Source organism: Dendroctonus ponderosae, unplaced genomic scaffold (assembly GCF_020466585.1).
Source record: "Dendroctonus ponderosae isolate FM_Combo_2020 unplaced genomic scaffold, Dpon_F_20191213v2 Dpon_F_20191213_9, whole genome shotgun sequence".
Lineage (NCBI taxonomy): Eukaryota > Metazoa > Arthropoda > Insecta > Coleoptera > Curculionidae > Dendroctonus > Dendroctonus ponderosae.
This window is the reverse complement of record NW_026019116.1, coordinates 184,510-199,591: the sequence shown is the minus strand read 5'-3', so window position 1 is coordinate 199,591 and position 15,082 is coordinate 184,510. Positions and strand designations below refer to the sequence as shown.

General features: G+C 40.8%; 1 protein-coding gene across 1 annotated transcript in view; it reads right to left on the bottom strand.

Annotated features, from left to right (window-relative positions):
* The window catches only part of LOC109537707 (trypsin-1), a 30,060-nt gene that overhangs the window by 2,657 nt on the left and 12,321 nt on the right, over window positions 1–15,082 (bottom strand). The window contains exons 4-5 of the mRNA XM_019904563.2: window positions 12,071–12,246; window positions 11,937–11,991 (exon numbers count right to left, since the gene is read on the bottom strand). Of these exons, the coding sequence (XP_019760122.1) occupies window positions 11,937–11,991; window positions 12,071–12,246 (231 nt within the window). The remainder of the gene's footprint in view (window positions 1–11,936; window positions 11,992–12,070; window positions 12,247–15,082) is intronic.

The window sequence follows — 15,082 nt, the reverse complement described above, 5'->3', positions numbered from 1 at the left end:
TAGACAAAACTGAGCATTTTGCGATTGGTAGTTGGAAAGTGTACTCTAGATTGTTTGCTACTTTTAAGGGTCGGTTCAGAAATATAAAAAATGCGGTGTGCAGTCATTTCATTTGTATTAAAACTTACATATCATCCGCGGCACCACAAACCGCATATTCGTCGTAAATAACAGGAAAGTAACATTTGGTCATTGTTTGAACTTCCGTCTCGTGAATCGTAATGTATTATTTCTGCAAGGATATATTTTCAGCTAACACTATACTTTATTGTACAACTGGCAACTGTGGTAGTCTGCTAAATAAATACATTTTCGATACTTTTAATTTTTAAGTCTGTTCAACCTGCTGCAAAGCATATGGTAATTATAAAAAGGATTTATAAAAAAATTATTAAATGTGACTAAAGACTAAATAAACTATATTTAATCACATTTAGCAGACAGAAAAAAGCACACCAGGCAGTGATTTCCACTGACGTCACGCAAATCGACGCAAGATCCTACCTTGTATTCATTGCATAATGGATTTGATACTTTGATGGATTTGATACTGAACGAAATTATAATCTCAGAAAAAGACGGGTGTGTGGTGGTGATCTTGTGTGTGGATGTGAATTCCAGCACGTTTTTAGTTCAGTGGCTGTTGCTGAAATTCATGCTAATTTCATCGTTAGTGATTTATACAATTAGTTCCCGCAGTAAAGATTTGGATTATCGGAGTTTTAATAGTCATGGATCTTGTTTGTTTTTTATTGTTTTCTGCTTTCTAAAATAATGAACAGATATATTTAAATGCGGAAATCTTTACCCTTCAGTCTGGTACGCGGATTGCCGCTTTGCCGATTAAGAGACAATGCTCACCTTATAGTAAATCTTGTAACAAACAACATTTTTCCTATACATTTTCCAACCTAATGCCGTTTTCCGTCTAAAATTCACCAATTTCCAAAACAAAACAACGGTCGCCATGATGTTTGGGCTCTTTGCGCCGGCGTGCCAGTCGCAATTTTTCGCGTAGTTGCTTTTACTATATTATCACTTTCTTAACATTACCACTTTTTTCACCTTTCAATGTAAACAAATCATTGAATATATTTAACTATTTAATATAAAATAGATAGCAATTAGTAATACCCAGATGATAGAGTTTCATTACATTTCCGATTCTCATCATAATTCCAATAAACCGATTAAGAACTCACACGCATCTATTGACATCCATAGAGAAACAAAAGCTGAAAATACTTTATTTAATTTTTCTTGCATGCATACACAATTCATTTGATATTTCAATCCGCTGGCTGCATTCAGCTGGGCCCCGGCTATATTAAGTGCACAATCATATGTATGAGTATGATCAATGTCGTCTACTAATCCCTGTATGGACGCAATTCTGCTACCTTTTGAACCTTGAATGAATTGGTTTCATTGTGATTTTCTACTTTGGTGCCAGTTCGGCAACATGGCTGACAAGTATGCCATGTTCCGCTGCGCGTACCATCCGTACGGGCATGTGCGCGTGTCACAGCAGACTGTACGCTAATGGATTACCATTTTTTAATGGATTACCATTCAACGACTTTTTCTGAAGTTAAGCGTCGCTATTCGAGCAAGGCCAGGCGGTTAAAAACGAAGTATAGCGACAACATGGCAGTGCACAAGCGCCATCAGGCAGGACTGGTGTGGATGGTTAAGAAATAAATTTATGCTGTTTTTTATTTTTGTAAGTGTTATAGGGTATCTGTAGAAGTGCTTTAAAATTACCGATAATTTTGCATGAAAGCTTTTTGTCTAAAAACTGCATGAGTTTATTTTCATATTGTGGCGACATGGCTTTTTGGTTTCAATATGAAAATAAACAAATGCAGTTTTTACAAGACAACTAGCTCGAATGCAAAATTATCTGTTTATTTTGATGCAAAAGTGTAGTGTTGATGAATATATCCTGAGTAAACAAAGTAAATGTAGATTAATTTTATAGTACTTACATTTTTATTACTTAAATACAACAATGGCAATTATTGTATTTAAATGTTTTTTTCTTGTTGAATATTTTTTTATAGTTCCTGTTAGTTTGTAGGAAACAACGGTGTTTGTTGCTTTCTTTAGGATCCCAATATGATTAAACTGTTCATTTGCTCTCTGCGCGATTGTGGCATGCATGCAGGAGAAATAAAGATTGAGGATGAGTCTGGTAATGGAAGGCGCATTTGCCATGTCCAAGATTTGAAGTCATGTACTCGGATGTATACTGATGTCGCGAGTGGCAATTTTTGGTTAGATTTTGCGAATGTATGTAGGTTTTTTTCTTCTTGTTGATAGAAAGACATTGGGCTCCTTCAGCCGACACAACTGTTGAGTACGGTTTCTTGTTGAGTCAGCTGAACGACGCCTAATAGAAATTGGTTACTATCAACGTTGGTCAACATCGGCACCAGAAAATTTGYATGGTGGAAGTTGGTTGATCGTTGGTTGCTTCATGATTATAACCACAATTCAGCATTACAGAATATATCCGTTTTCTTGTTATGTTGCATTACAGAGTGAGATAATGTTCTTTGGACTGTGTATGTATGGTGCTATCACTGCACATACGTCACTCATATTTGTCCGAGATATTCTAAAATTGCTTTTAAACTCACACAATGAAGATTTCCCCACTGTTTGAACCAGAAAATTTTCATTATAAACCGTCTTGTTTCTATGGGAAACATATATCGATGGTGCTGCCAGATTTTCTACAACAATCTGAACAGCATTGAAATTAATATCATCTTCAAATAGTTAATCATCGTCATAAAATCAATTATCAAAGTATGATGATAACTTTATTCGGTTTATTTACTTTTTACATAGCCTAACTTTCTTCAAATTGACATATGGATGTCCTTCACCAAAAATTGAARCAAAGCCGTTCAGACGAATTAAATATGTTGGGTATCAACATAACCAAAACATGTTTGTGGTTTGACTCAACTGTTAAGTTGGCTGAACGCGCCCTGTGCCTCTCGTTTTGGTTGTTTCTGCTCTTTTTGTTTTTTTTTGTTGGTTAAGTTCGGTTTATGTTCATTACCGCTTTACAGATGGGGGCGTGCCTCAATGTGTCTAATCAGCTTGAGTGCGGATTTTGGGGTTGGTACGAATTCCTCCATTCAGTATTCTGGAAGTGCTAAAAGTCCACCAAGTGATAAATAGCGCTCTACCGATGGAAGTACATCAATGTGCCTGCACTGGGATTAGGAGGAATTAATCTGTTTACAGATGGGGGTGTACCTCATTGCGTCTAGTCGGCTTAACTCAAACCTTGATTGCGCACACTAGTAATTTTCAGTTACTATGCGCTCATTGTGTCAGCTGCATGCATTTCTGACCATCCTTCATTGTTTGCTTTGTTGTCCTATTACGATTTGTTTAAGGGCATTTAGTTTTTAATTTGGCATATGTTTGTGGTCGAGGACCGCTACAGACAAGGTTTGTCAGTATTTGGTCTCAGTACTGGGACATTTTCTTTTCTTATTCACCCATTGATGTTTTTCTATCCCCAATTTTACTTTCAGTTTATAATCGAACCATGTAATTGGCCCGACGTGCATCGGTTTTTAGGTTGCAGTTGTTGGTGGTGGGTTTCCCACGGCTGTCAAGAATTTTGTTGGTTGAATTCTACTTCCTAGTTTTTTGTTATTCCTTTCCTGCCTGGGCTTAACATAGTATACGATTGGGATTTTGAGGTGCTACCAAGAAGGAAGAAGGGTGAATGTTTTTTGATATGGGAGTAGAAATCGTTTAGCGCGTTGCCTGGTTGTTGATGTCCTGGTGTGTTGTTATTGACCTTTTGTGACTACAACTTGCGCATGTGTGATATCGGATTTCGTTATTAACCCTTGCCAGAATTTATTGATACCGTCACAGGTTTGGTTTCTGTTTTCATTTTCTATTTTCATCTTATTTCTAATTACTGATCTATTCGTTATTTCAGTAGGCTTAGGATCGTATAGATTTGGTATTTTGTCCTAACATTAGTGGTTTGGTTCGCTACTAATATGGCATGGTGGTTTTTCACAACATTAACGCTGCCCTTTTTCTTTGCATTCGTTATTTGTTCTTTTGCTACCATCAAAAATATATCTGCTCCAATTATTATGTTTATTGGACCAGGTGTGTCAAAAGTTGGATCAGCTAACACACAGTTACTCAATTCTTTAATGTTCTGATTTATTGGTGCTGTTGATAAAGATGATGTCAATGTCTTCAATACTAATAGTTCACAACGTAGCGTGAAGCTACTTGGATTCCTTGGTTAATTACAGCATTAATTTTGCTGTGAGATGTACCTGCAATACTACTTCCTACTACAGATATTTGTACACATGCCTTTGTACGTGGTAACCCTAATAATTCTGCAGTTTCTTTTGTTACAAATAATGCTTGAGATCAACATCAATCAGAGCTCTGCATAACTCCCATTTATTTTCACAGGTTTGCACTTTTATTAGTGCTTTTAATAATAACGCATCAGTTGGGTTATCAGCTGAGATGTTTGTTACTGCTGAATTATTTTGCTGCTCTTGCCTTTGATCATAAAAATGCAACAGGTTGTTATGAGGCTTTTCGCACTTAATGCACTTCATGGCATTCGGATTGCATTTTGTGCCTCTTTGTATGAGTAAGGCCTATGTTGCATAGTTAATTTTTGCTATTAAATTCATGTCTTTCTTGCCTTTTTAAATCCAAGAACTTCTAGCATTTAAATATCCGATTCAAAATACTATTTATATAATTACCCGCTAATTGACGTTCGTTGTTGTATCTTCGGTTCAATAATTCCCATGCACTATCATAGTTTTGTTCAGTAATATGCTAGTGTTTTATGATTTTACTTGCTTCCCCAGTAATGTTGTTTCGTAAGTGTTTTAATTTTTCTACTTTGCTTAAGTCACGATGTTCGTGTAGTAATTTAACAAAAATATAATCGAATGATGTCTATTATTCCTAATCTCCATTAAATGTGGGAATGGTAACTGGTGGAAGACGAGTGTGACTATGAGATATCTTGGTTTTCTCAATTATTTGCTGAAGTTTTAACATTATCCTTTTTAGTTCAACTTCCATATCTTGGTTCTTCCCACTGTGTTCTTAGTCTAAACCTTCTGGAGTTTCTTTACTTAGAATTGTTTCATGGAATTCTTGTATTTTCGCCATTGAGTGCTGATATCATTTTGGCAATATTTATATCCTTCAAGCGCCATTTCTGGAGAGGTTGGCTGCGCCGCATTTCTAATTGCAAGATGATAACACTTTTAGTTTAACCATTTGTCTCTTTAATGTAGTATCAGTTTTGCGAGCGGGTTCTACAGGAGTTGCTGTAGTATTCAAATCAAATCCTTTTTCTTGATGTGGAGTTTGTAGAATCTCTTTTGCAGCTTCACTGTCCGATTTTGCTTGTATGTCAGTTAAAAGCCTTCCAATTGTGGTGACGTCTCTGCCCTTGCTGGAAATAATCTGACCTGATGTACTAATGATCCGCTTTTAATAATGGAAGTGGAAAGCCCATCTTCTGTGGTTAGGTACATACTCAGCAGTTTGCCTATATTTTGGATATTTTCAAATTCAACTCTGCCTTTGCTAMCTTGTCTCCAAATTCTTGTTAATGACATTTTTTTATCAAACTCTGATGGCTTTCACGGCCGGTCAAATCTCATTTAAAAATGTTTTCCGGGCTTCAAAGCCGTGGTCCATGGGAATTTCTTGCTGACGTTTCATCCACAACTGCGGTAGACATTGTCAAAGACGATGAGGCAGTGGGCGGAGTGATCTCCCGTGCTTTCCGACTAAGACTGGTTCAACAACTGTGCGTGGATGTTTAATAGACTTGGCCATTTAAGGCCTTAGGTCTTTTGTGCTGGTACCTTGATGATACCTGGGTGAGGGTGTTGGGGGGGTTTGCTTTTCAGCTGAGGTGTGTTGCGTTTGTGGTTCTTTTGGGCGGTTTTGAGGCTTTTGAAACTTGAATGGCTTGTTGTTTAGGCTTTTAAGGCTCCAGGAATTGCTGTTGGAAGGCGAGCTGGGGGGCTTTTGAAAGTCATGCGTTTGTTGTTGGGGATTTTGTTGGTCAGTTCAGCTACGGTGGGTGGTACCAAGGGGGGTTTGCCATGAGGCTAGTTGGTGTAAGGTAATTGTGCTTTGGGATTTTTTGGGAGAAGGTGTATTTGATTAAGGGGTTTGGATGTGATAGTACGCGGGTTTTAAACTTGTCGTGGAGCCTCGAAATGAAGTCCTCAACGGTTTCCATTTCGACGTTTGCATGTATCTGGGAGTTGCAGACATACCAGGGGGTCTCGTCATTCGCCGGAGGATTTTGTTTTAGAATCTTTGAAGTTTTCTTATGGCAGATTTGGAGGTTTGACTAAGGATGGGGGCAGCGTAACAAATTTGAGATCTGATGACCTGTTTGTAAATCAGAATTTTGTTTTTAAGGGAGAGGGTGCTTTTTTGGTTTAGAAGGGGATACAAACAGGCTGTGGTTCGGTGGGCTTTTTTGAGGGCAGTGGCGATGTGGGCGTTGAAATTTAGTTTGGGGTCTATTGTTGTCCCAAGGTACTTAATGGTTTTGACGTATTCGAGGGGGGAGCCGTTTAGAGTAAGTCTGGGGATCTTGTAAGTAATTTGTTTGTCAGTTATGAGTAAGGTTTGGGTTTTGTCTGGGTTTATTTGGATTTTCCAGGTTTCGGACCAGTCCTCGAAGGAGTCGAGGTGTTTTTGGAGAATGTAGACGATGTAAATGAGGTTTCGGTTAGAGTAGTAGAGGCCAGTGTCGTCGGCGGATAGGGCTATTTTAGTGGGCGGGTTTTTGGGGGCGTCGGCCGTGAAAAGGTTATAAAGGAATGGGGAGATCGGGCCCCTTGGAGGACCCCGGCCTTGATGGACCGAATAGAGGATTTGGTGCCGTTCAGTGATATGAAAAACTTTCCCTTTTGGAGAAAGCTTGCCACATACTGGACGAAGGTTAAGGGGAGTTTGTGTAGGTGGAGGAGTTTCCAGATTAACCCCTCGTGCCATACTTTGTCGAACGCTTTTTGAATGTCCAGTGGAGCCCTTGTCCTGGGCAGCGATCGTGGCATCTTGAATTAGCCTGGCAGCTTGCAGCACGGAAACATGTTTTTGCATGAAACCAAACTGCTCTCGAGGAATTAGTTGGAGTTCGGAGATTAGGTCAAAGAGGCGGCTTAGGAGTTTTTCGGTGATTTTGGAGAGGCTGATCGGCCTCCAATTTTGCGGGAAAGTCTTGTTTTTGGAGGGTTTGGGGATTAGGATGACAGAGGCGGTTTTCCATAGGGTTGGGAATGTTCTGAGGGTGATGGAGGCATTGATTAGAGTAAGGAGTTGATTAAGGAGGTTTTCAGGGAGAAGTTTGAGGGCTTTGTTGGAAATTTGGTCGGGGCCGGCATTTTTGCGGGTTTTGAGTGCGCTGATTTGGGCTTTGAGTTCGGGGAGCGTTACTGGGGGTATGGCCGGGGAGTTTGGGGGAGTTCGTTCCTGATTTCTCGGTGGATGTTTTCAACCTCCTCCTCAAAATGGGGGTCGTCCGTCTGTGACATGTTGGGCGAAAACTGGCGTTCTAGGTAGTCGGCAAAAGCTTCTGCTTTTTCCTCGTCCGTATAAACCAGTCCCCTCTCGCCATGTATGGGGGGAAAGTAAGTTTTTGTTGTTCCTTTCAAGGCCCTGGAGACTTTCCAGGCGTCAGTGTCGCCCGTTGGGATGTTTTCCAAGAATTCGGACCACTTTTCGTTTTTCAGGGAGTTAATTTGGATTTTGATTTGTTTGGAAATTCTGTTAGCTTGTTTATTTAGTTCGGAGTCTGCAAATTGTTTAGCTCTACGTTTGAGTTTATTACGCGATTTGATTAGTGTTTTGATTTTGGGTGGGAGGCTGAAACGATTTTGGTTTTTGTTAGTTTTTAGGGTTGTGGCTTTTGAGAGGCCGGCGGTGATGGTTTTTGTTAGGGTTTTAGTGAGGATGTTGAGGTAGTTAGCATTTTGCGGAAAGTGGTCCAAAATTTGAGCCTCTCCAAGGTAGTATGATAAGGCGTCCCAGTCAATGTGGGGGGTTGGGGCAAGGGGGTTGCAGGCGTATTGCTCGTTTATGTGGATGATGATGGGATTGTGGCCTGCGTTGAGAGAGTCGGAGTTGGTTAAGGTAATCGTGTGGGAGATGCCTTTGGCAAGTTCGATATCCAGTATGTCGGGGTCCTGTGGTCAAAGTGTGTGGGTTCAGTGGGCGCAAAAATTTCGAAGTTTAAGTCTTGTGCGTATTTGAGCAGTTTATGTCCCTCGGCGTTGTTTTTGCGGCAACCCCAAGAGACGTGTTTTGAATTTAAGTTACCTGCGAGAAGAGTTGGCAGGCTGTTGTCGAGAATGCTGTCGTAGTCCTCTGAGAAGTGTGAACTCGGGGGGCTTGTAAGCGCAGATTATTCGTATTTGGGAGTTTTCCATATTCAGGATAATGGAGGTGTGCTTAATGACGGTGTTCGCGGTTGGTGTCGTTTGAGAGTGGGCCAGGGAACTTTTAATTATGATGGCGGTGCCCCCATTTGCAATTGACGCATTTAGCCGGGATGTCTCGAGGCTTTTTGCATTCCAGATAGAAGTGGCCCTCAGCGCACTTGTGACAGGCGGGTTTTGCCGCACAATTGGACATGGCATGGCCAAATTTTTGGCACTTTTTGCACGGTGGAAAGTGCCTGGTGTTGTTTGGTTGGGAGTTCCTTTGGTGGGATGGTGGGATGGGCAAGGTGTGCGTGTGAAATTCCACCTTTTCACGCGCGAAGAGTTTTGTGATTGCCCGGTGATCGTCGGTGGTTAGGGGGTGGATTTGGATGCCGAGAGAGACTTTTTTTGTGCGAGAAGATTCCGCACGTTTTTCGGGCTGGTGGTTCTGAACTTGGCGATTGGGAGCTGGGGGCCGAAGAGTCTTTCAGAGTTGGGGTGGCAGAAGTTTGGGGGGTTTGTTTTGGGGTTTGTTCGGGGGCGTCCGCATGCTGAACCATGTAGTGGTGTAGAGCCGCGTTTGAAGTATTCGGAAAGTTAAGCGCAGTCTTGGCCGGCAGGGCCGGGAATTCCTCAACTTCCATTTTTTCAGACACTGTCTGGACTGGGGTAGTCTGAGGGGGCTGGACAGTTTGTACCGAAGTGTTTTTTTGGTACTCCAAAGTGAGTAGCCGGGTTAGCTCTTGTATTTGGGCGGCATGGGTTTTGATGCGGTCGTCTTGTTTGGAATTGCGAAGCCGCATGGCTTTAATTTCAGCTCTGAGTGTCTTTAGGTCCGGGTCTCTGGTAGGAAATTTTGCGGATTGGGATTTGGTCTTACCCTGTTTAGTCACGGTACTAGCACTAACACTATTCGAAGTGCGTGTGTTCGTATGAGCGATCGCGGCTTTCGTCGCTAGATGAATCGCCCATTTTAGATGAAGTTGAACGAAGGAGGAAGTGCCGGAATTTCAAGCAGGCAACGCCAACGATGAACTCCCGAACTTATCCTGGAACTGCACTGGTGACTGAGCAGGGGCTTTCGGGAGCCCTTGGGTACCTGCACGTGCCCCTGAAAGAGGCACATGCTCGAATTTCTTTTTAATGGAACCACGTGGTTCCGGTGGGTTCGCAAACACGAAGCAGCGAAGCTTCAACACTGAGGTTGGGACGTGAGGATGACTCACTTTTGTTCCAAATAAAAAAAAAGACACGCAGTTTGGGAGTGTTGTTCATCGGTCGAGAGATGATGAGCAAGTGCCAATGGTGGTTCAACAACTGGATCCCCTGTCGCATTTATGCGGCCCCGCATAATGATTCAAATGTTTTGGCGCACACGCTGTTTGCCGCAAAACGCCTTTCCAATCTAGATTAAGGGCCGTCACCTCTTCTTTCCTATTAACATTGTTGTCATGTTTAAAGATCTCAATGGCTTCTCTGGTTAGTCTCGGGTAAGACCGTTGAGATTGGTGCAAAATGTCTACTTCGTCGGAACGTATCTGGTGGCCGTCTAGAAGTGCGTGCTCCGCTACTGCTGATTTTTCGGTTTGTCCTAATCTGCAACTTCTTTTATGCTCCGTGATACTGGTGTTTACACTACGTTTTGTGGTGCCGATATATGCTCTGCCACAACTGCATAGAACTCTGTAGACTCCTGGTCCTGATAAAGGATCCCGTTTGTCCTTGGCCGATCTCAAAGTCTGTTGGATTGTTTGAGTTGGTTTAAAAACTGTTTTAACTTTGTGCTTCTTCAGTATCCTGCATTCCATTCTGCATCTCCAGTATTCTTGTTAATGCTTCCATAGTTTCTTGGTAGGCATCTTTTATTTTTGCAGTGGAAACTTCAATATTTACTTGTACTCACTTGTACAATACTAAAACTTTGAAAGAACTAATTTCCAATAGCCAAGTTCACTTTTAGGCTCGGAGGATCAATAATTACGTAGCTATGTAAAACTAAAAAGAACAACTTTAAGTAAGTTGTAAGTTTAATCAAATTAATTGTTCTTCACTTTAGACTCAATAATATTATAGGTTGTAAATCTATAATACTGTACCGTGGATGGCCGAGTATTAAACTATTTCTTCTGCTTCCAACTTTTATTCCACTCGGTACAACTTTAACTACGGAACAGGAACAAACTAACTTCAAAATTACCGTCAACTTCACAAACGATAACAGTAACAGGCGGAAAACTCGCTCTTCCGACTCCCGGAGTTTAACCTCTTCTGCACTCAGGCGCGGCTGTCACTTCACTCTCCCCGTCTGGTTCTCGTCGTCGCTTATATAGTTTTCTCCAGGTATTCCAGATAGTTTTAGAAATCTCCAGAACAGGTGCGAAACTTTCCGCTTGTCAGTGTCATATTTGACAGTAAATGGGGCCCAAATGGGGCTCAATTTACTGAAATACCATGAATTTCGATCCCCCATTCCAAACGTGAGTACCCTAGGCCATTTCCGTTACAATATGATATAATCCAGTCTAAATGGCTGTGAGACCAAATAATATCATAGGTTGTAGGGCTATAGTATCTCTACCGAATCTTTATCTGATTAATATACAGAAAACGTAAACAAATATTAAATTAATCTACGTCAATAGGTGCGTGATAATGTTGAACCTAAGGTGCTGATGGGCAAGTCCAAGCTCACCGTGATGTGATAACATAGCAAATTTCACTATTATTTACAATAACAATTTAAATAAGGTGCTCATTAATTTGACGTAAATGTAATATTCTGTTCAAGTTGAACAAATAGTCTGACGCATGTCATATGTTAGTCATTATCAAGTCATTAGTACTGCATCGACCAGGACACGAGCGTGTTTTATTTTAACAGGAAAAAACAAGACATATTTCTGTCAAAAGAAAGCAAAATAGAAGAATTTGTAATACATATTTATAGAAAATCCTGCTGCAATAACAGTACATATTTTTTCTGAAACTGTATTTTATTGCTAAATTGACGGTGGTGATCTAATCGTGAAAAAACGTTGAATCAGTATTCCATGGAATGCATCAGTAAAAGATAGAATGTGCTATATTTTTGGAAAGATTATTTCAAGCATCAGTTCAATATGCAAATTATACAAATTGCCCCATTTAAATTAGCTCTTTTTTCATGATAACTAAGAATATAAATGCTTACGGCATACTTTGTGAAAAAGTCATTTGAAACTGTTCGCGAAGAGAGTTGAAAGAACAACACGAAGAGTTAAAGAGCCTCTCCAAAAGATCAGATTTCTAGAAAAGACTCTGTACCTCTAAAACTGTTAGACTTATTGACATGCGGTTTTCGCCATTAATTTTGTGAAAAACCTTGAGGCTCAGACACAGACATCAGTTTTATCTATACATACAATTAACCAAAATGCTATTTATGTTCTGAACTATTTTGCTATATGTACTTACCAACAATTGCATGAAAACTTCCATTAATAATATGTAAGGGACCTCCACTATCACCCTGCAATTTATTTATGCTATAATTTCATTAGTGACTTAATACATTGTCAACACATAACAAAAATTCATAATTTTTGTACCTGACAAGAATCTTTTTTCCCATCTGGGAATCCGGCGCACAACATGTTATCCGTAATCCTGTTATTGTATCCAGTTTTTTTACAATCGCGATTGGACATTATAGGGACGGTCACTTCTCTGAGCTTCATAGCTACTTGACCATGTTCAGATGTGGCTCCCCAACCGACCGCGATGCCTAAAAACATATTTATGAAAGGACTGAGACTGAAAATGGCAAAAATAAATTTATAGGATTATTTATTGTAACATTTGACAATTACAGCAGCATTAAATAAAAGCGAAAATCTAATAGTTGATTGAAATTATAAGATCATAACTAACTGACTAGTTGAGTACAAGACTACTCTGTAAATAGGAAACATCGTTGAACATCAGCGGAACCCCGGCGCGACCGTTAATACTGGAGGACGGTACTAGACCGGCTACATCAGGGCTACTTCATAGCTGGAACTTAAGATGGCGCGGTGGTACTTCCGGGGCAATGGCTGGGCGTTGTCCAGAGATGATTGGATTCTCAGTAATTGATGGATTCAGATTGTGCGAGGCGTGGTCGAATTGAAAAATCTTGTATTAATTACTTTTACGAATTAAACCTGACAATAAATTAAACATAGCAGGTTCAGAAGTGGGATTGGAGACTCGCGACATAGGACCGGTGATCGTTTTTAGTGAAACAGTGGTGTATTGTGATTCAAAGCAAGTGTCGTTTTGGTGTCGCGAACAATCCCGTATGGCGGCCGGCAAGGCCGATGCTCAGGATACAGAAAATATTCTGGATTGTGAGTCAGAAGAGGAGGAGACCTCCTGAGACTCTTTTTTGGCAGAAATCACCCAGAGCTCAATGGCGGCGGAAAAAGCGAAGGCGGTCAAAAGAGCGATTTTGGAGGAACGCACTAGAGCGGCGACATTAGGCGAGTTTGTTCCCAGTCGTTAAAGTAGCGTTAGGGCGTCGCCGTGTACTCTTGCATGTCGTGGACCCACAAGGGATGAGGCAGGTGCGCAAATTATCGAGCCCTTCGATCCGGACAGCAATGATTATATCGTATATCGATGGCTGGCGACGATGGACCAACTGTGCAAAATTCATGGCTAGTCAGAGTACGAGTGGGCTTCTTATATGCAGGATCCTCAGACTAAAGATAACGTTCATGCAGAATGTCACAGTGAAACCCAGCAGGAGGTTAGTGCTTGTGCAGCGCTCCAGTTAGTGGTCCACGATGGTGTTCATCTCTGCATGTCGTATCTGGTTGGGACGAGGCGATTTGAGAGGAACGGTGTGAAACCAGGCGAGAGACAAAATCAGGAGTTTCGAGATTTTCACCACCTACAGATGTACATAAAGTGCGACAATTTTTGGGATTGGCAAGTTCTTTTCGGAAATTTATTAAGTGTTTTGCCGTAATTGCGTGACCTTTGTCATTCGATAGAGCTACATACGAATACTTACGACGCTACATACGAATGTTTATAGGTAATTCACATTGGCAAAGGCGACAGAAAAATTGAATAAAGTGTTAGACAAGCGCGGAGTCCGAGGCGAGGGATGAAAAGCTTCCTGAGATTGTAAGGGGCATAAATGCGACTGTGCACAAGAGCTGAGGATACTCACATGCTCAGCTCATGTTCATGACACAATTGGCGTGGAGGTAGCTCCACGATGCTGATATAGAACAAGAGGAAGACAATCCTCTCGACGTTATGAAGGCGGCGTTACTTCACTGGCGACAAAAGACGACTGAAAACCTGACAAAGGCAAGTAGAGCAATGGAAGCACGATAGGACCGTAGGCGCAGGACAACATTAACTAGTTATAAAGTGGGAGATTTGGTATTGTGGCGTAACCCGACTACTTGTTCGAACGATAAGAGTGTGAGTCGGGAACTCACTAACAAGTATAATGGCCCCTGCCGCGTGGCAAAAGTAATTGGTAGTGACTGTTACTTAATCATGACGGCGAAAGGCATGGCCGTGGCGGCAGTCGATTTTTTTATTGAGATATAGTAGTATATACTACTCCTGGCAATGATGGCAACAGTGGCGGATCAGATGCTGTCGGCGAAATCACGAACCGACAGGATCTGGGGGGCTAGTTGTTAAATATATATATAATAAATAAGGGCATTAATTTTTGCAGGATGGCCGAATCTAATAAAAGTAAAAAATCAGCGAAAGTTTGGCGCGGACGACAATACTGGAGGCCGGTACCAAAACGGGAGTGGGAACGCCGGGACTACTTCATAGCTGGGACATTAGATGGCGTAGCGGTACTTCCGGGGCAATGGCTGGTCGTTGTCCTGGGATGATTGGACAAGGAGTGATTGATGGATTGAGATCGTACGAGGCGTAGCCGAATTACATAATTTTGAATTCAGTATTGTGTGCGCACATTTAAGAAGAAAATTATGCAAATAGTTTCCTCGTAAAATTGGTCTTAATATTGTTTTTTCGATGCTTTGTGCTCATTTTCGGTTACTTATACAGGGTGTTAGGACATTTTTAAGTCTGTAACACAATCTGTAATAAAAGACGTGAGGAAATGCTGTCTTTTTTAAAAATAAAATAAACATAATAGACAAAAATTTTTCAGGCGAAAGTCCCAACAAGAAGTTTGTAAAAAACAACTAATTTTGTTACAGAAATTTAGAATAAATCGATCTAATCATCATTGCATATTCTGTTGCATAGCAAAATACTCAGATAACAGCATGCGTTATTTTAAGTATCAGGGTGATTCAAAATTGGCGTCATTCCTTTTAAGGGGTGATAGAGGCTCCCTTGTGGAGTACCAGAAAAATATAGAAACATTTTTTTTCGAAAATTTCTAGAAGATGTTAACAGTTGAAGATCGAATTTCAACTTTGTTATTAAGCATTATTTTGAAAAAATCCCACGTTGGATTGGTAGCCTATTGGAATACTTAAGCATTCAAAAAGAAAAATTACGATCTTTGCTTCAAATTACGAAAATGAATGAACAATTTTTTGATGAAAAGGCACAGCGGCAATGATGTT